The sequence below is a fragment of the Lissotriton vulgaris genome, chromosome 5 (assembly GCF_964263255.1).
Source record: "Lissotriton vulgaris chromosome 5, aLisVul1.2, whole genome shotgun sequence".
NCBI lineage: Eukaryota > Metazoa > Chordata > Amphibia > Caudata > Salamandridae > Lissotriton > Lissotriton vulgaris.
In genome coordinates, this window is record NC_141693.1 from 1534362611 (window position 1) to 1534385599 (window position 22989).

A 22989-nucleotide genomic window follows, 5' to 3' on the forward strand; every position below is an offset into this window, starting at 1 on the left:
GCAGCAGCGAGGGGGGAGGTCATAATGGGCACCTCTCACAGAGCACCAGGGCTACCACCGGGCTCATACCTTACCGTCTTCCAGCTGGTGGGAGTCGGAAGAGGTGACTGCCATTTCAGAAGGTTCTCACCACAGCACTGACACAGGGGGATAATGAAATGTGCTGCTTCATATGGTGCTAGTATGGTAGTATGGCCTAGTCACATGATCAGTAGAAGAGTGACACCCCTCTAAAGGCTGGCATAGCAGGGTAGTGCTGAATCTATTAAGTGGACATCTAAGAGGTTCTGGCAGCCCAGGTTGTGGATATGCCCCTGTCGCGCTATATAAGACACAGGGACTTCAGGTCAGCAGTCAATGGCAGGTGAAATATCAGATAATTATCTGATTAGAGAGGTCATCATGGAGATGCGTTAGAGAGCGACTGCCATTTTGGCCACTCAAACCATGCACAGGAATGAAAATATTGACGAGGAAGTTCAGCATTACTGTCTTGATGTCACTGAACTATGCACAAAGCCGAGGGCTGACATTCAAGTTATGCCACTGCCTGAATTAGATTATGTGCTGTTTGTTGAATGGTCTTGCTGACAAGACCAGGATGGAAACCTGAGAGCTGCTCATGCAGTCTGTATGGTCTCAAGTGTGATAGAAGTTTCCTACCTTCAAGGAGTATTTATTTTCAGCCTATGTGGTGGAACTGTTTGATCTTACCAGAGCATGCTGTGTTCCAGACCAGCTGAAAGAGACACTTTTCACTGATATTCAGTATGGCTTTGGCGTTGTTTACTACTTCAGACAGTTATGGTCACACTGTGGGTTCATGACCTCTTCAGGTTTGCCCATGAGGAATGGTGACAGTGCAAAAATGTTTTGCTGGCTTTACAGTTACCTGCCCAGGTTGCAGTGGTTAAGTGTGCCACATATTGAGTTGGCACTGTCTGTGTGACAGTGGGGAATAGGTACGCTGATGAACACAAATTGCTATCTGTTGTTAACTGGAGTTGATACTTGAAAGGAAGTTAAGAGGTTGCAGGATGAAGTGCCAGAAGCAGCATGATTGGATTTGAGCAGGTGTGTCAAAAGAAATGAGGATTACATTTGGGTTTCAAGAGATGGAAGACCTGTGCTGCCAGATAGCTTGTTACCACCCACGGCAAAACATTATCATCAGACTCCACATGTAGGGAGAGATGTCATGGTGGGACTATTTAGGCAAATGTGGTTTTAACCACATATCTAAATTGTTGGCTAAAGGTTTTGTCCTAGATTTGTTGTGTGCCAATAGCAGAATGTAGGTGGTACAAAAGGGGGTGGTGATGGACGGAGCATCTGAATCAATCAAACACTCACACCCAGTCAAAAGATCAGGGTTTAATCCATCACCGTACTTTAGCCCACTCTGCCACCCCAGTTCAGACATGGCTATATGCAAATCAGTCTGACCCTGCGCCTCATGGGAACAGTCCAGCCCGAAATGCCAAGCCATGTCTTCCCTGGACCGGAAACAAGCTTACGATAGCAGAATGTAGGCAAGAGAAGAGCAGGCACACTGAGTCACATAGGGAGATCATGAGGTCCCTTCAACAGGATTCAACTGGACTTTATTGAGATGCCTGTGTGCAATGGGTTACTAAATGTCCTAGTGATTGTGTGCATCTTTTCATGGTGGGCTGTAGCTTACCAAATCAGGAGAAATGAGTCTCACAGTGGCCAAGTTGTTGTTGAGGGACCTAATTTCGGATTGTGGTTCCCTGACTTCTTTGTAGTCAGACAGAGGAACTCATTTCAATAATGAGGTCATGAAGATGTCATCATGTGAATCATTACAAGTCAAACAGAGGTTACACTGCAGTAAGCGATCAGAGGCTTCTAGAACTGTAGAGCAATTCAATGGCACTTTGAAAGCCAGATTGGATAAAAAGTATTATTTGAAATTACCTGATGCTGTGCCCCATGTACATATTGGTCTACGCAGTACTCCAGATAGGAGGACAGGATAGTTGCATCATGATATCATCATGGGAAGCGCCATGAGACAGCCAGCTGTGTCTGTGAATGTGCTTGTGAACATTACAGATGATATGATTCTTGATTACTGCAAAGGACTGGCTGAAGTGGTACATTCTGTGTTTCAACAGGTTGGAGAGACTACATCCCCACCTCAACATGGTTTGCTGAATTGTAGCAGATATCTGGTGTGTGGAGAATGTTCTAAAACAATTTAATTAAGACTAAGTTTAAAGAAGTGTGGAATCGGGATGGGTGTCGCCTGAGCAGCCTCATGGAGTGAAATTGATTCCCCTGGCAGTGAGGCGCCAATTACTGACTAAAGTCAAACCGTCAGTACAACTGTGTAAAGTCTCTGTGGCAACTGGGATTTCTAACTAAAGATTTTTCATCACATCTCATGGCAAATTGAACCATCAGGCACTTAGAAGATGTTTCAACTATTCCTCTACACACAGGGCGGACACACATCGTACCGCTTTCAATATATCAAACTTTTCCAAGTCCTGAGGAGAATCTGTGAATTGTGTGGATTTGAAACGCTTTGGCTCCTGTGAGCTCGGGGGATTGTGTATATATTGTGCCTTAAGGAATGTAGTAATAATTGTTTCCTCATGTGTAGGCAACATTGGCTTGAAGACATAACCCCCGGTCTCTTGGACTAGGCAGGACAATTAACAATGTCTAGTTAATAATCTAACGTCAGCTTCGTCTCTTATGTAAAAACTATGACTGGTGTTGTACTTTCAATGTTAATGTTATTTCACACGATTGTCTAAGTTTTTTTCACTTGTTATTTTTGTCTTTGAATTTTTTCGTTTTAGGTGGAATATAACATTGTGTATCAATGGGTTTTCTAAATGTGGTGTTCTCTAAATGGAAGGTTTCTTTTCTAAGACATGACAAAATATCTTAGCTGATCTAAATAATTTAAAATAAGCTAAACAAAGCAATAAGAACCCTAGAATTGATGGTCTAGGGTATTCCTTTAAAGTGAGCAAACTAGTCCTCGCACACACTCTTTTCTCTCTTATCAACATGACCTCATTCCTAGTGACTGGGTTATGGTGAAGAAGCATGCACGCAAGTTGTGCTTGGAGCCTTGGTGTTGTGGGCTGTGCCAATGTATATTGGTCACCACAACTGCTGTGAAGTGTGGAGGTCTCCCTAATTGGGTACACGCTACTCATACTCGCAGAGTCCCTTACCCCCTCCATGATATAACAGAAACTGTTCCTCATGTACAGGTAGTTAGAGTGAGACAGAGGGAGAAGGTTAGGTAATCTGCTGGGGACCCACTAGTAGCTGAGACAGCACCTGTTGAGCCTGAGGGAGGTCCGAGAGAGCCAACAGATGAAGTTGGTATAAAAAGGCCCAATCCTGTAGTGTTGACTGTGCAAAATTCAAACCCTGACAAAGGGCCTAGTGCAGAAGTAATGCAAGTTGTAAGTAGAGACCGGAGGCCAAGTAGATGGGAGACAGGGAAGCAAACCTGTCACAATAACCCTTTTTAACAGGAAAGAATGCTAGTTGTAAATATTAAATATGTGACCCCTAGGTAGACCTACAAAGGCAGCAGAGTTGATGATTTTGTTTGGCTTTTCAAGGCCTTCTTATTAGACAGTGACTATTGATTGTTGCTTTCCTTTTTGTTGTCACCATGTGACTTCAGTCTTTGACATTCCACATGTAAGTTCCGCTTTTGTTTTTTGTTTTGTTTTTTTGTGTCATTTTGTTCATTCAGTATGTCTCTTTTTTTACATATTGATTGGGTGCATTTTATTGTGCTGTTTTGTTACTGCTAATAATTTTACTCGTTTTCCTTTCTTTAGCTATTCTGCTCTGTGCCATAGCTACTAGGGGGTTGAGCTCATGTTTAAATGATTGAAATTGTGTTTTACCCTAGCAGGTTTCTGGATGTATTCCTTGTGGTGGACTTCCATGCACCCTAATTAATAACCCACTGCCCTTCACTAATCATTCTGTTGATTCTAGCAACATTGAGCCTATATCAGAGAAAGAGCTCTACACATTTAAAAAGGCATTTGAAAACATACAGCTAATATTTCGTTTTGTTACACACTATCACAGTGTATACATCCTAGGCACTACAAACACTCTAGGTACTGTACACATAGTAGCATTGGTTTCATGTAGCAAAGTAGGAGTATCAGAACAGACATTACACAAAAATAGGTTACTGCATCATAAGAACTTCAAAAAGTGGAGTATTTTTACTGTCCTGCGACCTATCATCTCATACAATCAAGTTACATCAAAATATACTGTTAGGGGCGTGTAAGGATCTGCTTTATTTTCTCCAAACGTGGCATCCTGTAGACATTACCATGTACGTTTTAAGGACGTGTGTAGTGTGGTTTTCGTTGATGTGAGCTCCAACCTGCAGTACACGTGTATTTATTGTAAGCAATACTTCGAAATATTATATTAACTTATTTAACTCGAAAAGTGATGGATTCGAGGGAGAGAAGTCTTTCTCGATAAGAAATGTTTACGATGATGTTTTGTCCCCTCTTGTAAATATTCTCCGACAGTCCGTTATCATTTTTTTCATGGAATTTTTAACTTCTACATTTCTTAGTGTATATATTATGGGGTTCAGCAAAGGTGTTATGACAGCGTAAAAAACAGAAACTATTTTATCCATTGATAAACTGCTAGAGGGTCGCGTGTAGATAAAGATGCAGGGCCCGAAAAATATTGTCACAACAGTCAGGTGGGCGGCACAGGTGGAGAGAGCTTTATTCTTGCCTTCGGCTGACTGTTGTCTTAAAGAAAGTAAGATAGAGGTGTAAGAGCCGAGCAAGAGGATGAAGCTGACCAAAGATATCAGCCCACTGTTGGATACAATCAATATACCTGTGATGAAGGTATCCGAGCAAGCTAAATTCAACAAGGGTGGGATATCACAAAAGAAACTGTCAACTTCATTGGGTCCGCAGAAGGGAAGTCGAATCATCAGAATTGTTTGCACCACCGAATGCACAACACCTCCCAACCAAGAGCCGAGCACCAGCAGACTGCACACTCTCTTGTTCATGATGGTGGTGTAACGCAAGGGGTTGCATATGGCCACGTAGCGGTCAAAAGCCATCACTGCAAGAAGAAACACCTCTGCCGAAATAAAGAGATGGAAAAAGAAGAGCTGTGAAAGGCATCCATTGAAGGGGATGGTGTCACGTCCGGATATTATATTCACAAGCATCTTAGGGATGGTGACAGTTGGATAGCACAGGTCGATGAGGGACAAGTTGCTGAGAAAAAAGTACATGGGAGACTGAAGAGATGAAACAACTTTCACTGCAACGATGATGAGACTATTTCCAATCACTATTGCCAAGTAAAGTACAAAAAATGCCAAAGCCAACACTATCTGCATCTCTGCGTTCCTCGAGAGTCCTAGTAGAACAAACTCTTCTATATTTGTTCTGTTTCCCATTTCTAAGGGATTATTTTTCTTTGAATTAATATTCTGTAGACGAAAAAGAAACATACAGGAAAATTAAATATCTTAAATTTAAGATAGTGTTACAAAGTTATATTAACGTCAACAATAGAGTTTTGGCTCATTTTATGTCGAAGTTGTTTTATACTGGAAATAGTTCATATTTACTTAATTAATCAATTCCTTGATTTATTATCAAATATTTTGTATTAATGAACTCTGTAACTTGTAAGATTTTACCTGCAAAATAATACACTTTGTAATCTATTTGGATACAAGTCAGAGAATACGTCACTAGCGCGTAGGAAGCAGTGCAAATTCATTTTCGTCCCTTTGTTGTTTTTGCCTTATAACATGGAGCCATAATCATTTCACGCTATTTTGCCATTAAATAAAATGAATAAAATATACCACGTCCACTTTTTAATGTAAAACATGCAAAGACCCACATTTCAGATGCAAACGGGTGAAAACTTACTTCAAAAACAGTAAGAAATCCATGTTGTTATATTTATAACATAAATTCCAAGTTGCTAGCGAAAGGCAGGGTTTTGGTCAGATGTAGTCTGTCGAGGGCGCCTGCAATGGGTCTACGTGTATCAATAGTAGTTAAGAGTGTCTGAGACGGTGCTGACAGGAGGGGGAAACAACCAGAACCCCTCCTAATTTGGACCAGGGCCCAGCGGAATTGTTGCAAGCCTGTGCACACTTCAATGTAACGAAGTAGAGTAAGTACTCCTTCATTCAAAGTTCTTTCATACACAAACAATCTATATTTGAATAAAAACAAAGTGAACAATCTTGTGTGTTGTGTTTTACTGGTGATAGATTGCCCAGCTAACGCGTGTTTCCTATGAGGAGGTACCTCAAGACTTCTTCAGGGCAATGAGGCAAAGCCATGAGATATCTGGGTTCTCTGAGGTGGTAGCAAATCCGTCCCGGCAATCTAAAAGAAGTTGGATGCAATCCACCAGAATGTGGGGTCCTGGATGTGGGACACTGCGGAGCAGCCAAGAATATGCTTCACTCTAAACCGGTTGTACTTCCTACCCGGGTGGGAGACACTGAATATGAGGGCTGGAGGGTCCTGGAGGTGGGACCCTACGGTGAAGCCAAGAGTGCGCTTCACTCCAAACCGGTTGTAATTCTGTCCTGGCATCGCAACCTGGATGAGAGACAGATGCCTCAAGCTCAACTCGGACAAGACCAAAGTCCTCATCTTGGGGCCAAACACCTCCGACTGGGAGGACTCCTGGTAGCCCACTGTGTTAGGAACCCCCCCACCTCACACTTACAGACCTTGCACGAAACTTTGGCATCATACTGAACTACTCACTCATGATTAACCACCAGATCATTGTTGTCTCATCATCATGCTTGCACATCCTTCACCTGGTTCTAAAAATCTTCAGATGGATCCCCACTGAGGCCATAAAGATCACCAATGCACTCATCATCACCAGACTCGACTATGGAAACACACTCTACACAGGCGTCACCCAGAAACTCCTCAGGAAACTACAAATCATTCAGAATGCCACAATCAGACGATCCTTAGCATACCCTTTCCACCATACACATCTGTGAACAGATGCAGGAACTCCACTGGCTCCCAGTCAACAAAAGGGTAACGTTCAAACTCTTCACACACACCTAAAACGCCCTCAATGACTCCAGACCAGCATTCCTGAACCACAGCCTCTCACATTACGTACCCACCAGACACCGCTACTCTGCCGAACTGGCCCTTGCCACTGCCTCTTGAATCCCCAAGACCGGAGGAAGATCCTTTTCCTTCCTTTCTGCCAAAACCTGAAACACACTGTCTCTCCACCTCAGGCTATCACTGTCACTGACCCAATTAAAAAAGGATCTAAAAAACTGGCCCTTCGACTGAACCTCAGCACCCAGCAGGACCTGCACCCCCCACCCCACAGCTCCTTGAGACCCTCAAGGGTGAGTAGTCACACTTAATAAACACTGCATGATTGATTTGACACAGAGCTCTGATAGAGAGGTCCAGCAAAAGCAATAGTGGTAGCATACCTGCAATGTCTGCAGGTGAGTCCAGAGTTAGAATCCCAATGGATGTTGTACTAAGTTCAGCGGTGGGGGATTACGTAGACAAATGGTTTGCAGCCTATGAAGTGGCTCTGAGAGTGTACAAGGTCCCAGAGAAGTTTTGGAGTGGTAGCTTTTAGAGACATATGCCCATGGTAGAGGGGCACACTACTTGCACTAGGGGTAGAGGACCAGACATGCTACACTGCAATGAAAGCAATCCTAGTCAACAAGTTTAGACTCTGACCGAAAGGTATAGACTTAGGTTCAGGGGCAGCTACAGAATCTTATCACAAACATAGGTGGATTTCTTGGATAATGGCAGCAATACACTGGAGGTCTGGGTGAGAGACAGCAAGGTTGAGGATTATACAGGGCTGTACAACATAATTTTAATGGAGCACATGCTTGATATTTGTTTCTCAGAGCTGCATGAACACCTAGTTTATAGCAGGTTAACTGTCCCCTAGGAAACTTGTTGAGGAGGTGGACATCTGGGTCAGGACCAGAGTGTGCAAGAAGGCATCTGGGAGGGTACTCCCAAAGGGGGGGTCAGGGTTCCCACCAGAAGGAGGAAGGGGAGATAAATAAGTTCTCTAAAAGTCCTAAAAAGAACTCAAAGGGAAAAGGGTCTGATTTGTTTTATCCATGTGTGAACCATCTGCTATCTATTTCTTTAAAAAAATAAATATTTTTATACAAAATACAATCACAACCACTGTTGCAGTGTTAGCCAAGTATGGCAGTAGTCTTTCGTACAATGGTACATATGTAGCTAACCCTTACTGCTTGTGTTTTGAGAGTAAAAGAGAGGTAAGGAGGGAATGACAGAAAAATTAGAGGTGAAACTAAAGAGGGATAGGACAGGCATTTAGAGAGCTACAGTCGCTTAACTTTACATTGGCACCAGTTGTTCATACTGCATTACATCTGACAGCCACTCAAGGTGCTTGAGTCCGCATGCAAGCCCGTCACCTTTGGGTCGAGGGCCGGTACGATGTTTGTGCATACCGACTATTTATGGAGGCTCATAAGAGTCTATGTAAGTGTCCAGAGCTTCCCACATCCCCTCAAGGACGCTTTCCAGGGTGAGTACTGTTGTGCAATGTTGTCCGCTCCTCTGAGATGTGTGACCCAGTTGATCCATCCTTTGTAGCTAGTTTTGCTTGTGTCTTTCCAGTTGGTTAGTACCCTTTTCAGAGCTGCTGTCAGTAGGAGGCCCATTAGGTCTTTATCCCTCTCAGATCTCAAATTCGTGTGTATAAATGCCGAAGTGAGGGTGGAGAATTCCATCGCTAGTATGCACTTAAACACATTATTAATGAAATCGAAGACTTTCCCCAAGAATAGTTTGAGCGTTGGACATTAAAAGATAAGGTGTGCTAGGTCCCCTTTTTCTATGTTACATTTCCATCAGAGTGAGTCCTCCCTGATACCTAGCGAGTGTAGTCGGGCTGGAGTCCAATATGACTTGTGGAGCAGCTAAAATTTAATTTGTGCTAGGATTTGGTGATCTTATTACGCGAGGCTGAGGCCCACAGAGTTGTCCATTCCTGTTCATTGAGTGGGGTGTTGGACGGTTTATCCCAATAGGCTATTGTTTTTACATTAAGTTTGTTGGCTTTGGGGCATAATAGCTTGTATAGCTGCGAGACTTGGTTTCCTAGTTTGTTAATATTTGATACATCTCAGAAGATTGAGGGTTGGACGATAGTTCTTTTCTTCTTTGATAGGGCTGCTCTTATTTTCAGGAATCTATAGAGTGCGATGTCTTTTAGGTGGTGTCTTGATTTGAGGTCAGAGAAGGTGATGGGGTATTCCACATTCTCAAGTTGGTGCTTGTAGCAATTACCTTTCTCTATCCATGTATCAAAGGTAAGGCTTTTCCCTTTGTATTTAAACTTGCTATTCGCCCACAGTGACTCTACCTTAGACCCTTTAATGCTAAACTCTAACTTCTTGTCTACTTTTAGAAGTGCAATTTTTGTGTTTTTAAAGATAGGTTTGGATGAGTGGCGATATGTATTTGCTGTTAATAGGGCCAATGGACTCAGACTGTTCAGGATGGCTATCTCTACCTGAAGCCATACTGGTATATAGTCGATCGCCGGGGAAAGCCAGTAAGCTCCCTGTTTTGCTAGAAAGGCTAATTGGAACACCCTAAAGTCTGCTAGATTTAACCCTCCTTGGGCTTTTTCTAATCTCAGTTTCCTAATGCTTATCCTTGACTTCTTCCCGCGCCAGAGGAAATTGGTGAGAATAATATCAATTTTTCGGTGGAAATCATCTGTGAGTAGGAGTGGGAGCATGCTTATTAGGTAATTAATCATTGGGGTGATCATCATTTTGATCATTTAGATTCTCCCCCACCAAGTTATGAATTTTGGGCACCAGGAATCCAGAGTCCCCTAGAATGTCTCTTTAAAGGTTTACATTCAGATTTATACTTGTTTAGTTTATACCCTGATAGTGTGGAGTATTCTGCTATTGTGGCCATCTAAACCTTTATTGAGGACTTCGGTTGTTCTGTTACGATCAGTATATCATCTACGTATCATCTACGTAGGCGGCTAGTTTTACTTTGACTCCATTGATATCGACCCCGTTTATGTCCTTAATGAGGGGTTCAAGGACCAGTAAAAAAGTGCCGGTGACAGTGGGCATCCCTGTCTGGTTCCTTGTTGCAGTGTAAAGAGGTCCGAGAGTGAGCCATTTACCGTGATGCGGGCTGACGAGGCCTGATATAGGACCATGGTCATCCGTATATATATTTCCCCCAGGTTGAAGGCCTGCATAAATCGCTCTAGGAAGGTCCAGGAGAACTTATCAAATGCCTTGTGGGCATCTAGCTCTCTAGCTACGGCCGGTTCTGGTTTAGCGGATACTTGTTCCAGTATATGGCAGAGAAGCCGGGTGTTGTCGCTAGACTTGCGGTTGCGCAGGAAACCGACCTGGAAGTTGCTTAATAATTTGGGGAGGACCGTATTTAGTCTGACCGCCAAGATCTTGGCGTAGATTTTACAGTCCGCGTTGATGGGGGATATAGGTCTGTCGTTTTTTGGTAATAGGTGGTCTTTACCCTCCTTTGGGATGGTCATTCATAGAGAGCTCTGAGTAGAACTCATGGAATGTCATGAGGATATCCTTATGTCTTGTGTGGGTTTTATTATTTGAGTCTGTGATAGATGAGACCGCAAACTGGTTGCGTTTGTGCTTTAGGTAGGAAGAAAGGAGCTTCCCTGCTCTGTTGGCTTTGCATAGTCTAAGAGCTTTGTACTTGTTGATCCACAGACCTGCTCTCTCGCTCAGGATTTTGTTATATTCGTATTTGTTCTGTGTTAGTCTCGCTAGGAGCGTGTTGTCCTTTACGGCTTTTGCATGATATAATTCTAACCTTTTTATCTCCTGCTCGAGTTGGTTTAATCTCAGGTTTGTGTTCTTTTTTATTTTTGTCTTAATTCCTATTATTGTTCCTCTAACAGTTGCTTTCAGGGCATCACATAGTGTGCTAATACTAGTCTCGTGGGTATGATCAAAATTTTACCACTGCGGAGTTACAGCCTGGGCAGAAAGTGTTGGTGGTGGAACAGGTGGAACCAAGGACCTTTCAGGACCATTTGTTTGGGCCCGATGAGGTAACAAAAAAAAGGGTAAGGCTACCTACCTGGTGGACCTTAAGACCCAGAGGCAACCCCACTGTGTGCTTCATTTCAATCACAGCAAACCCCACTTTGAGGGGTCTAAGCTCACCATACTGCTGGTAACAGACAGAGAGGAGGAAGAGGGGAGTGAATCTCTCCCTGACCTCTTGGACTCTAAGGAGAAGGATGGGTTCGTGGAAGGAGTAAATATTTCTTCCACTCCAACTTCTGAACAGCAGAGTGACTGTCAGCTATTGTTGGGGCAGTACTTTTCTCTTTTCTACCTTACCCCTGTGTCTACCCACCTGTGTACCCATGATGTGAACACAGGGGACAACCTCCTTGTTAGGAATAAGTCTTATAGGTTGTTGGATAAGATGAGGACCAGTATCAAGAGAGAAGTCTCTAAGATGTTGGAATTGGGGGTGATAGAACCCTCTACTAGCCCCTAGTCAAGTCCAGTTGTTCTGGACAATGACATAGCGGGCACCACTCCTGAACTGAGGTTTGACATAGACTATAGAGGGCTCCATTCTGTGACAAAGACTAATGCTCATCCCATTCCCTAGGGTGAATGAGCTGATTGACAGATTAAGGGCTGTCCAGTACTAAACTAACTTTGATCTTACATCAGGATACTGGTAGATCACCCTAACAGAAGGTGTCAAGGAGAGGTCATTGTTCTCTACTCCAGAGGACCCCTATCAGTTTAGAGTGATGCCATTGAACTCAAGGATGCCCTCCCTTGTATAGAGGCATTCTAAGCAGCCTATCTGGATGACACAGCTGTCTACAGTAGCAGTTGGAAGGTCCCTCTTTTCACCTCCAGGAAGTGTTTAAGGCTCTGCAACATACAGGCCTGATATAACTTCCAATAAGTGCCAGATAGGGCGAGGTTTGTGCTGTATTTGGGATACCTTATGGGCTGGGTTATGTTGCAGCCCCCCCCAGGCCAAGAAAGAGACTATCATGGCCTGCAAGCCTCCCAAAACCCTGACTGAGGTCTGAGCATTATTAAGCCTCATTGGGTACTACAGGAGGTAAAGGCTTAGGCTTTGTTCCGACTCCTAAGATTGATAAATTTCGCGACTTATGTGAAATCCAGGGTTTCTTTCGCAAAGTAAGACTCCAAACGTTTTTTCAGGACAGAGATCCTCCGTCTGCGGAAGACTCCGGCCTACATAAACTATCCACATTCACCCCCAAAAGTAGCATGGTACCCCATGAAGTCCTGACGTTTGAACAGGCAGTACTCAGAGAACTGGACCAACCCAGCACAGAGCCCCCGTATCACAATTTGTCAACCACGGAATCCAAGGCAGTCTGGGACCTGGCTAGTGATAAAAATATCACGATTAAACAAGCCGACAAGGGCGGGGCCATGATTATTATTATCTCTCTCCCACTATGACACTGAGTGCTGTAGACAGTTCAGCGACAGGAGATACTACACCCCCATTCTGGAGGATCCAACTCCCAGAATATTCAGAGTCATCTCCAGCATGACCTTTGCTGCAAAAAATGAAGGGTGGATCACCAAAAAAGAATCAGCATTCCTTCAGACTAAACAACCAATACCTCCATACTTCTACTGCCTCCCCAAAATACACAAAGGGGTTAGCCCAGTTCCAGGTAGACCTATCGTGTCCGGCATTGGGTGTGCCTTGGAGCCACTGTCCAAATTTGTGACCATTTCATCCAACCATTGGTCAGGGCAACACCATCGTTCATCAAGGACATGACCGATCCCCTTCGCTTACTGGAGGGGCTTTCACATCCAGAATGAGTTGACCTTTTGGTCACACTGGATTTGGAGGCTCTCTACACTAACATTCCTCAACAAGCAACTCTTGAGGTGATAGAAGATGGAATTCACCACCACCAGTACCATTCGTGATGGAGTGTGCTATACTAGCGTTAACTGAGAACTTCTTCAAGTACAAAATCCAACTATACCACCAAACGCAGGGCACTTCTATGGGCAGCACGTTTGCACCGAGTCTGGCATGTATGTACATGTCGGCTTTTGAAGAAAGGGAGATCAACAACTCACGGAACCCTTTTCTTGCCAACGTGCAGCTCTGGAAACGCTTCATAGATGTTATTCTCATCCTATGGAAAGGGGATCTCTCTAAATGGGAGGAATTCTGTAGATGTATCAACACACTTAAACAATACCTACATTTCACCCATACTATTTCAACATCTGAAATTCCCTTCCTTGATCTTTTGATTAAGTTGGATGGTGACCTCATCACTACCTCCTTATATCGGAAACCTACCGATAAAAACAGCCTTTTGCTTATTAGCAGCCACCACCCAAAGGCAATGCGTGAAAACCGGCCAGTTGGACAGTTTTTACGCATCAGGAGAAATTGTAGTACCTTACAAGACTACCAACGTGAGTCTAAGACCCTTATGAAAGACTTGATTAGACGTGACTACCCCTAACGAACCGTAGCTCTAGCACGGAAACGAGCTAAGAACGATAACTGTGAGAGCCTCTTGGAAAAGATTACACGAGCACCAAACAGAGCGATGACCTGTGTGACTAAATTTTCATCTGATTCCAATCGGATTAGGAATATAATCCGTAAACACGGGGGAATACTGAACACAGGTACTCTATCATTACCTTTCCCTAGATTTGCTTATAAACGCACTAGCAACCTGAAGGATCTTCTAATACGCACCAGACCTCCACAACCCAAAGTCAATTGCCATAAAGCACTGTGGGATATGCCACCGGTGAAAGGCCATTATCACTGTGGCTCTTGCTCTGTGTGCCCCCAAACCAAATCCACCAAGGAAGTAACTTTTCACAATGGGTTTACCTGGTCAATCATGAAACACACTAATTGCAATTCGACAAATTGTATTTTTATCTTGACTTGTCCTTGTTGTCTCCTTTACATAGTTATGACGACCAGACAGGTGAAGGTACGCATGACGGAACAAAAAAGCAACTTCCGCTGCCACAAAAATAACACCAGAATGACAACACACTACATTGACAAACTCCATGCCCATGACTCATTTAGATGGGCTGTACTTGAATCACACCCAAGAATGTCTAAAAAAGCTCTGTTCCGGCTGGAGCAACGTTGGGTGCTGTGCCTCTCGACTGACAAGGAAGATCTCAATGAAGACATCCCTTGGAGCTCATTAACCTGATCAATCAAATAAGTAATTAACTCTACATCAGAAGCTTGACCATCAGTCTAATACCTGCTGTTACTGCACATTGACACCGACTTTGGTACTTACAACACCTGTAACATGCCCAGCCTCTTTAAAATCACTAGGTCTTGAGGACTATTTGGGCTACCATCCTTAGAGCCAAGATACATCAGATTTCCCCCATATTCACCTCTATCACGAGCACACTAGTTAGTTAAAGGTACGTTTGGTCTCTCTCTCTCTCTCTCTGCTTCCAACAAACATTCCTATTTTCTAGTGATCCCGCCTCCATATGACAAAATGTTACATGTACATCAATCACTATACATACGAGATTTACACACGGGCTCCCTTTACCTTACATCACCACGAGCCCTCAAACTAACTGAGAACTCTTATTGGACTCGGATATAATATCCTTCCTGCCACTCTGGGTACTTCCGGGGTTTGAAAATGACGGCATCCGTTGCAACGTTGTGGGCTAGGTGGGTTCGTTATCTGCTCCCTATGAGGGCACTATTCATTCCTCATGGTGAGGAAGTCCAAGATGGCGCCCACCACCGCGGTTAGTGGTCTAGCGCTCCCCTTGTCATGCGGTCTGAACAACCAGGAAGTGTTCTCCCGCGTGATTCACCAAACCTGGTTATAACTGCTCCTCCGGTTGGTCAGTCAGGGGCGTCCCAGACTGGAAGGAGCGCCGGGGTAGGATACACTCGATCCTGAGTTGGTGAAACCGTGAGTACTTGCTTTAACAGGGACAAGGGACCCTTGTTCCCACTACCTTGACCCATGGGCTCACACGAACAGGGATGAGCTCTTTGGGTGTTGTTATACAGTCCCTACTGCGTGCATCTCGTTTTGGACTCACCGCAAAACAGATAGATGTGGGGCGTGTTTTCTCTTCCTCTGTCAGGAAAACTAGCTGGGGAGTGCCCAGGAACTTTATTCACTTTGAAGTACTTTCTCTACCAAGCTTTATAATTTGGCAAGATTTATATTTGGATTATAAAGAGCATAGTTTACATGACTGTATTTCTGAGTTAGACCAGCATCAGATTGATTCCATGCTGACTGATAGCGGTCAGGTGGTAAAGCAGTTGACGTGTAGGTGTGCACTAAAGTGTCTAAAAAGTCTTAAGGAATGATCCCAAGAAAGGTGATCTATCCCCCCTCACATGGTAAAGGGTAGCAACAATGATAAAAAGAGAGAGTGCTGACAAGAGCCTCAAAATTCTAGCTAAGAGGGGGAGTCCTTTACCTTTGTATCTTTCCTAGACCTAGACTAAGTGGAGAGGTGTAAGTGGAAGAAACCCTTCGACACCTCTAAGGCTAAGGAATCCCTGGACTGCCATTAGCCCAGAGACAAGAAGGGAGAATCTGTTTGCTCCAATAATTCCCCCACCAGTGGAGGGTACAGTGGAACTGCAAGTATAGGCATCGGAAAGGAAGTTGACCCAGATGAAGCCAGGCGTTGGATTGAAGATACTTTAGGTTTGGTGGGTGGGATGGATATTGAGACCATGGTCACTTTGACCACCAGATTTGTGAAGTACAGGCAATGGTCCATCATTGGGACCAAAATAGAGGCTTTGACAAAACAGGAGCCAGAACTACTAATGTGATTGAGCAGATAGTGTCTGCAGATCAGATCATCCCACATGCTCTCCATAGGGTAGGCAATGCTAATAATGAAGTGAATTTTTATCCCCTGGCAATATTCACCTACGAATGGGGTAGTAATACTCGCCCTAGCCTGGTCATACCAGAGGAGTGTCTATTGGGTAATGTTCTTGAAATCTCTGCCCATGCAAAGGTGGACAGGAGGACCCATACTGAAATGTTGGGTCTGCCTGAGTGGATGTGTTTGCTCACATGGGCTCGGACAACCCATCAGGGACGTCAGTGGAGCCTAAAACAATAGCCCAGGTTTCTGCAGTCAGGATGAAGGGCAAGAGAGCATGGGAAACCCGCCTCAAAACTTCCCATGGCCCAGAAGGAGTCTGAGTGGAACTGGAGACGAAAGGGCAACAGGATCCTGCTCTGAGAGACCTGCCAGAACTCTCTGAGTTACTTGTGGTTGGCAGACCCTCCAGGAATAAAATGCAGAAATCATGCCCACATTTTGAAGGCATTTGGCACCAGCTGATGTCCAAGAACAGGTAGATAAGAGTAATATTCACAAGATCTACTGTAAAGAATGTGTCCTGTAGAGCGAGGCTACAGTCCCAAACCTTGAGCAACCAGAAAATTGGTAGTCCCCCAGCATTGCAGGTTATACCTCTTAGACTTAGCCCATGATCTCCACTTGGCTAGTCATCTGGGGAAGAAAAACACATGGGACATGTTGATCAAGCACTTTTACTGGCCCAAGATGTCTGAGTAGGTGAAGGAGTTCAGTTGCTCTGGCACAACCTGTTAAGTCAGTGATGGAAACAACTTTTGAAAGGATCAATATTTCCAGGGCGCTAAACGCTATGAAAGTCTCAAGCAAAAGGTTAATATTGGTGGACCAAGCTGCTAGGTACCTTGAGACCATACCTCTAATGACAGTGACTGCACCTGTAATGGCCAAGGCCCTGTTTGGTATCTTTACTAAAGCGGGCTTTCCCAAAGAGGTAATCTCAGATAGCGGACTAACTATGTGTTTACATTCTTGAAGGCTATATGGGATGAGAGTGGGGTGACCTATTATCATCCCCAAACAAATGGGCTAGTAGAGAGTTTCAATAAGGCTCAAAACGAGTATGGAGTTATCTGAAAATCTCCGATGTAAGTGGGAAGTCCTGTTACCATACTTTTTATAAGTGAGTGGGCTTCAGACCTTTTGAACCTGTGTATGGGCACCCTGTCAAAGGTCCTTCAGGTCTAGGCTGAGAAGGGTAAGAGAAACCATTCAAGGAACTCAAACAAGACATAATAGACTATGTGCTGAACCTGCAATCCTGTATTACTGAGTATATGTAGAGCGTTAACAAGAACTTGAAAGTCAGCCAGAAGCTATCAAGCATTGATATGACTGGAAGTAACACTGGTGGAAGTGAAGTCAGACCCAAGGTATAGGTTTTAGAGCATGTGGCTCCAGTACCCTCCAGGTTTAGAGGACTGACCCTTAATGGTTCATGAAAAGAGGCATAACTTAACCTACTTGGGGATCCTGGCACCCTCAGAAGCCTCCACTAGGTGATCCATGTAAACTGCCAAAACCCCCACTTTCATGGGGCAGACATCCTCAAATTGATGGTCACTGATGGAGGAGAGAATGCTTAAAGTGACTGTTTACCAAATCGCCTATGCCACAATGCAAATAATCAATCAATCGAATAGGATTAATAGAACACAACTAATCACCCATGAGGGAATCAGGTTCATTGGAGGAAGTAGGACTTTCCCAGACACTGACCGGGAAGCAGCGGAGAGACTGTCGACACTTGTTGGGCCAGTTTTCAGGAGTCCCCTCCCTGACACCTGGGCTAACATAGTTATGTGTCCATGAACTTACCTTTTACTTACCTTACGTTTTACTGACATCTCAGTGGTAAAGGCTGCGTGGTAAAGGCATGCGTTGTAAAGTCATAGAACCGTTTATGATCACTTGTATGTGGTAAAATAGCACAACTGATGTTTTGTCATGGATATTTTACCTGCCAAAAGCAGGCAAAATGTGTTGGTGTGAAAACTTCCAAAAATGAATAAGGTACAGAAACACTTATTTGCTTTGCGATTCCCATTTTCTAAGGGTCTTCTCAGTGTTCAATAAAGAATGCTGAGTTATTCTGACACCTCAATTATACTGATCTTCATAGAAAAAGTAAGTCTGTGTGCAATGCTTAAGTGCTGGTGCCTAAGGCGCTGCTCAGACACCTGCTGGTGGTGCTATTAAACGTCAGCACACCGAATACCAAGGCTGTATAGTCTTGAATTCACATAGGCCAATTTATTCTACTCCCAGACACTCCCTGTCCCTCTATCTCACATTCTCACTCTTGCAGGCTACTTTTGTCTCCCTCTACGATGTTTTTTCCATCCCATTCTTCCTCCTATTTTCACCTTTGTGTCCTTTTCACTCTTTTGTTCTCAAGAAATATCTGAAGAAGAATATTAGGTGACTGCTCCTTATCAAGCACAGAGTTAAAATTATCGCCGCTTTAGCAGCAGAAAACTGCTGCTAAAGCGGCGATAAAGGGCTTGATAATATGCACTTGAGAATTCCAATAGAAGCCCATGTTGACACCAGAACATGGGCTTCTATTGGAATTCTCAAGGGCCTAATATCAAGCCCATTATCGCTGCTTTAGCAGCAGTTTTCTGCTGCTAAAGCCGCAATCATTTTAGCGCTGTTGCTTCATAATATGCCCCCAGGGGACTTGTCAGGAGGTTCGGAGGAAGTGTAACAGGTGAATAGAAAGCACTGCAGAAACAGGAAGAACGTATGCAACCTTAATGATAGGCGTTCACAACACTAATGCGCACAACCCCAAGACATCTAGAGACCCTGGGGCATATAATAAAGACAGGCGATAAAATTATCACCGCTTTAGCAGCAGTAAACTGCCACTAAAACGGCGATAATGGGCTTGATAATATGCTCTATGATATTCCAATTGAAGCTCAGGTTAGATGTCCTTCAAATCTAACATGGGCTTCAATTGGAATTCCATAGAGCATATTATCAAGCGGGAGTTCCACGCCTCCGGTTAGCCTTGTGACCTGTGACCCCACCCCCTCCTCGACAGTTGTAGAGGAAGCAGGAATGGCGAATGGAACGGCAAGCTGGCGTTTATGAGTAATGAAAAACAGCAAGAAAACGGCGCTGAGCTGAGAACCTCATCACCCTCGTCACACTGACATCTGGAAGTGCGAGCTGGTGCCCTTGAGGTACTGCATGAAATTGACTAGAACAACTGTTCCCTGGCGTCCTCATGCCTTGATGTCCGGGCGCTGATTAAATGGATCGAGAGCTCCAGCGGCTTTTGTTTCTTGGCTTTGCTGCAGTGGAGAGTCAGAGATACAGGACTCAATTTTGGAGCATAAGGAGCAGCGTTTAACCTCGATTGGAAGGGAGAAGAAATAAGGGCTCCTAAAGGCTTTCTGGCAAGTGAGAAAATACAGACTGGACTTCTGCAAGAAAAAACATGGTGAGGCGAGGAGGGGCGATATAAGGAGAGCATTGGGTGTTCCTTTTGTCATTTTTGCCCATTTTTTTCGGGAAGACTGCTGGACACCGCCTTTCACATCACCTTGTCCTACTGGTATCACTGCCTTCAGACCGGGGCATAATATTGAAACTCTGCAGCAGGACTTCTTGGTTTACAGTGAGTTCGACTTTAATATATTTATTTAATCTTTGACGCAGTCCCATGTTCAGAGTCCGGAGTCTTTACTCGTATCCCCAGTGCAATCCCCGCAAACTGTGCCAGATGAGTTGATAGTTGAGGGGATATCGGGCCAGATCTCCTCTCAAAACCTGAGTACGCAAGAGGGTGCACAGGTACCAACAGAAGAGGAGGTCCAGCTGAGCATTAACAAAAGCCCAAGAGTTTTGAACGTAGATCCGGAAGCGGATGAAACAAATCGATCTGGGACAGAAGTTAGATACCAAATGGATATCCGTGAGATGCTGAATCTAATTCTGGACGAAATACGCGAGATAAAGCATAACCAACAAGTAGAGTTAGCTACTCTTCACTTCAGAATGGATATATTTGAGGAATCGATGTTGGCATTTCCCAGTAGACTGCAGGAGGCGGAGACTAGGATCTCAGTCCTCGAAGACAAGGTGAACTTGGTTGTGAATGAAGCTAGGGAGTCAGCCAAGTAGAAGGTCGCGCTAGAGCACAAACTTGAAGAACTTGAAAATCACTCGAGAAGATCGAATCTAAGAATAGTAGGGGTTCTGGAGGGAGTGGAAGTCTCCGATACTATCCAGTGGGTCTCCTCCTTCATTCATCAAGTAGTTCTTCCTGAGTTTGAGGGCGACTTGACAATTACAAGGGCTCATCGGGTTCCAGCGCAACGTTTTGCAAATTCTCCATTTCCTAGAACGATACTCCTAAATTTTGCTGATTTTAGGATTAAAGAGAAGATTCTGTCTAAGGCCTATCAACAACGGCGGTTCCCCGTGTCAGAAACAATAAAATGCAGGATTTTCCCGGGTATGACTGCAGTGGCTGCCAAAAGGCGCAAGGAGTTTGTTAAGATCTTACATTTATTTAAGGCCAATGGCGCCCAAGCATCGATTGCTCAGCAATCAAAATTGAAGGTTTTGGTCAAAGGGAAGTTCTATATGTTTTCTCACTTTGAAGATGCACAATCCCTCCTTAAAGAGATCTCTTCTGGTTCTAATGATTGAAATGGAAAGAATGTTTTCTCTTATAGGTCTGCCTGATCACACCAAAATAATTAGAAAGAAGGGGGCGGTCCAGGGTTAACGGGTTGCAACAGGGTTCATAACGACTGAGCATTGAAGGTCCAAGGATCCCAGGACTATATCTGTTTTCACAGAGGTTTTTGTGGGGGAAACATACTCGAAAACTCTGGACCTTTTAGAGATTTAGAAGAAAACAGTTTTGTACGAAATGGAGTATGTGTTTCAGGTTTAGTGCGGGATGTTTTTAAGGTTAAATCCTTTGATCGTTGATTCAAATTATCATTCAACAGATGAAATTGATCCAAGGTTAAGGAAAAGTATAAAATTTATATTGATACAAAATTGAACGAAGACAGCCGACACGTGTTTCGCCCTCTTGGAATTCTAAAAATACATCATAATTGATATATACATCGTGACAACGTGTAGACCCGATAGGAGATTTAACTCCAAATTGAAATTCTTAAGGAACTTGCCTGTGTATATATCAATTATGATGTATTTTGAGAATTCATTTGACTATTGCTGAGAAACTGAATTTAGCCTTGAGAAAGCCCTGGCGCAATTCGCCAAAGAGGGCAAAACACGTGTCGGCCGTCTTCGTTCAATTTTGTATCAATAAAAATGTTATACTTTTCCTTAACCTTGGGTTGCAACAGGGTGTCGCAAGAGTACACCCAAAGAAGAAAGAAGAGGGAGGAATGTGGGCAGCGTCGACAGGGAGGGGGGCTCCACATTCAGGGGGGGAAAGGGTGGGGGTGTAAACGCAGTAAAAAGGAACAAGTGCAGTAGGTTGTGTAATTTGATTTTTATCATTGGTTGGTACGGAATATGTAGAAGAATTTACAAGCTTCTAGATGAAATATAATTCAAGTGTTATCCTGTCCATAAATGCGAACGGTTTGCTTAATAAGCAGAAGTATGGAGCTTTACTGAAATGGGTAATAACTCTTAATCCGCAGGTGGTCTTTTTTCAGGAGATGCATCTAAAGACAAATGCCCCGAAGTTGTTTTTGCCGAGATATTTTTCTCATGGGTTCTTCTCCTCAGCAGGGATTGCCCAGAGGGGAGTTGCTGTTTATTTTGCAAGAAACCTTCCTTGGGAAATCCTTCACGTTCAAAGAGACTCTAGAGGTAGATGGCTTTGGGTTGCAGCAAAGCTGTTGGGAAAAATATTTAACTTTGTGAACTATTATGGCCCTATCCTCGATGATATCTCAGGCCTGTTGGAAATTAGTGAGGTTTTAAGGGGCATCACAGGGCAAATCATAATAGGAGGAGACTTCAATTGTATCCAGGATTTGAGGAGGGATACTTCTAACAAGAACAAAAAGCAATTAAAACCTAAGACAAAATGTGTATTTGAAGCACTTCTGGCAGAATACCAATTGCGGGATTCTTCGCGTTCTTTGAATGTAGATAAGGAGGCCTATACATGCTATTCTAACAGATTTCAATCAGCATCCAGAATAGACTTTTTTCTGACTTCAAAATCATTTCAAATCTCTAGAGCTTTGATAGGATGTAACCCTTTCTCAGATCATGGGAGGGTCAAACTTGATTTTGTGCTAGGAGGAACGGAAGGGGAGCACCCCAGGTGGCAGCTGGATCGCACCCTTCTTCAGAACAAGGATTGGGTTTCAGGGTTCAAGGAGTGGGTGACAGAATTTTTCTTAGTGAACAAAGATTCAGCTGAGCCTTTTTCTGTATGGGGCGCATTTAAAGCAGCTGCCCGGGGGCAGATCATTGCGTTTTCCAGCAATAAGGCAAATGATCGCAAACGTAAAATGTCCGCTCTTCAGAGTGCTGCCGAGAGGGAAAATGCTCTAAAACTTAATCAGCAGCTGAATCAATGGGAACAGGCTAAAGCTCTATTAAGGGATTTTTTCACCTTGGATGAGATTAATATTTCAAAGGCCTTCCAGCAAAGAGTCTACGAAGAGAGTCAATTGGTGGGGAAGCTTCTGGCTAATTCTATTAGAAAGAAACAAGAGTCATCCATTATTTTGAAAATTCGAGATCCTTGAGGTGGAGTTGAAACACACAGTGAAGGAATTTCGAAAATATTTCTGGATCATTATGAGAGAATTTACTCGACGGAATACCAGGTGGAGGAAACAATGATTCAGGAATATTTTGCTAACCTATAAATTCCCCAAATCTCCGATTCCCAAAGTAATCAAATCGGGTGTGAAATAAGCTCCATCGAAATTCACGACAGCATAAAGGCAACATCGGGAGCAAAGGCTTCCGGACAGGACGGG

General features: G+C 43.8%; 1 protein-coding gene across 1 annotated transcript; it reads right to left on the minus strand.

Annotated features, from left to right (window-relative positions):
• Window positions 1-400: 400 nt before the first annotated feature.
• On the minus strand, window positions 401-5470 carry LOC147712954 (olfactory receptor 4E2-like). The gene is made up of 2 exons (XM_086919740.1): window positions 4575-5470; window positions 401-440 (listed from the first exon to the last, which is right to left on the minus strand). The coding sequence occupies exons 1-2, from the start codon at window positions 5468-5470 to the stop codon at window positions 401-403; spliced, it is 936 nt and encodes a 311-aa protein (XP_086775866.1).
• Window positions 5471-22989: the final 17519 nt, after the last annotated feature.

Coding starts and splice junctions, on each gene's coding strand:
- LOC147712954 (XM_086919740.1), bottom strand. CDS start 5,470: ATGGGAAACAGAACAAATATAGAAGAGTTTGTTCTACTAGGACTCTCG. Junction 441..4,574: donor AAAAATTCCATGAAAAAAAT/GATAACGGACTG, acceptor TGCATGGTTTGA/GTGGCCAAAATGGCAGTCGC.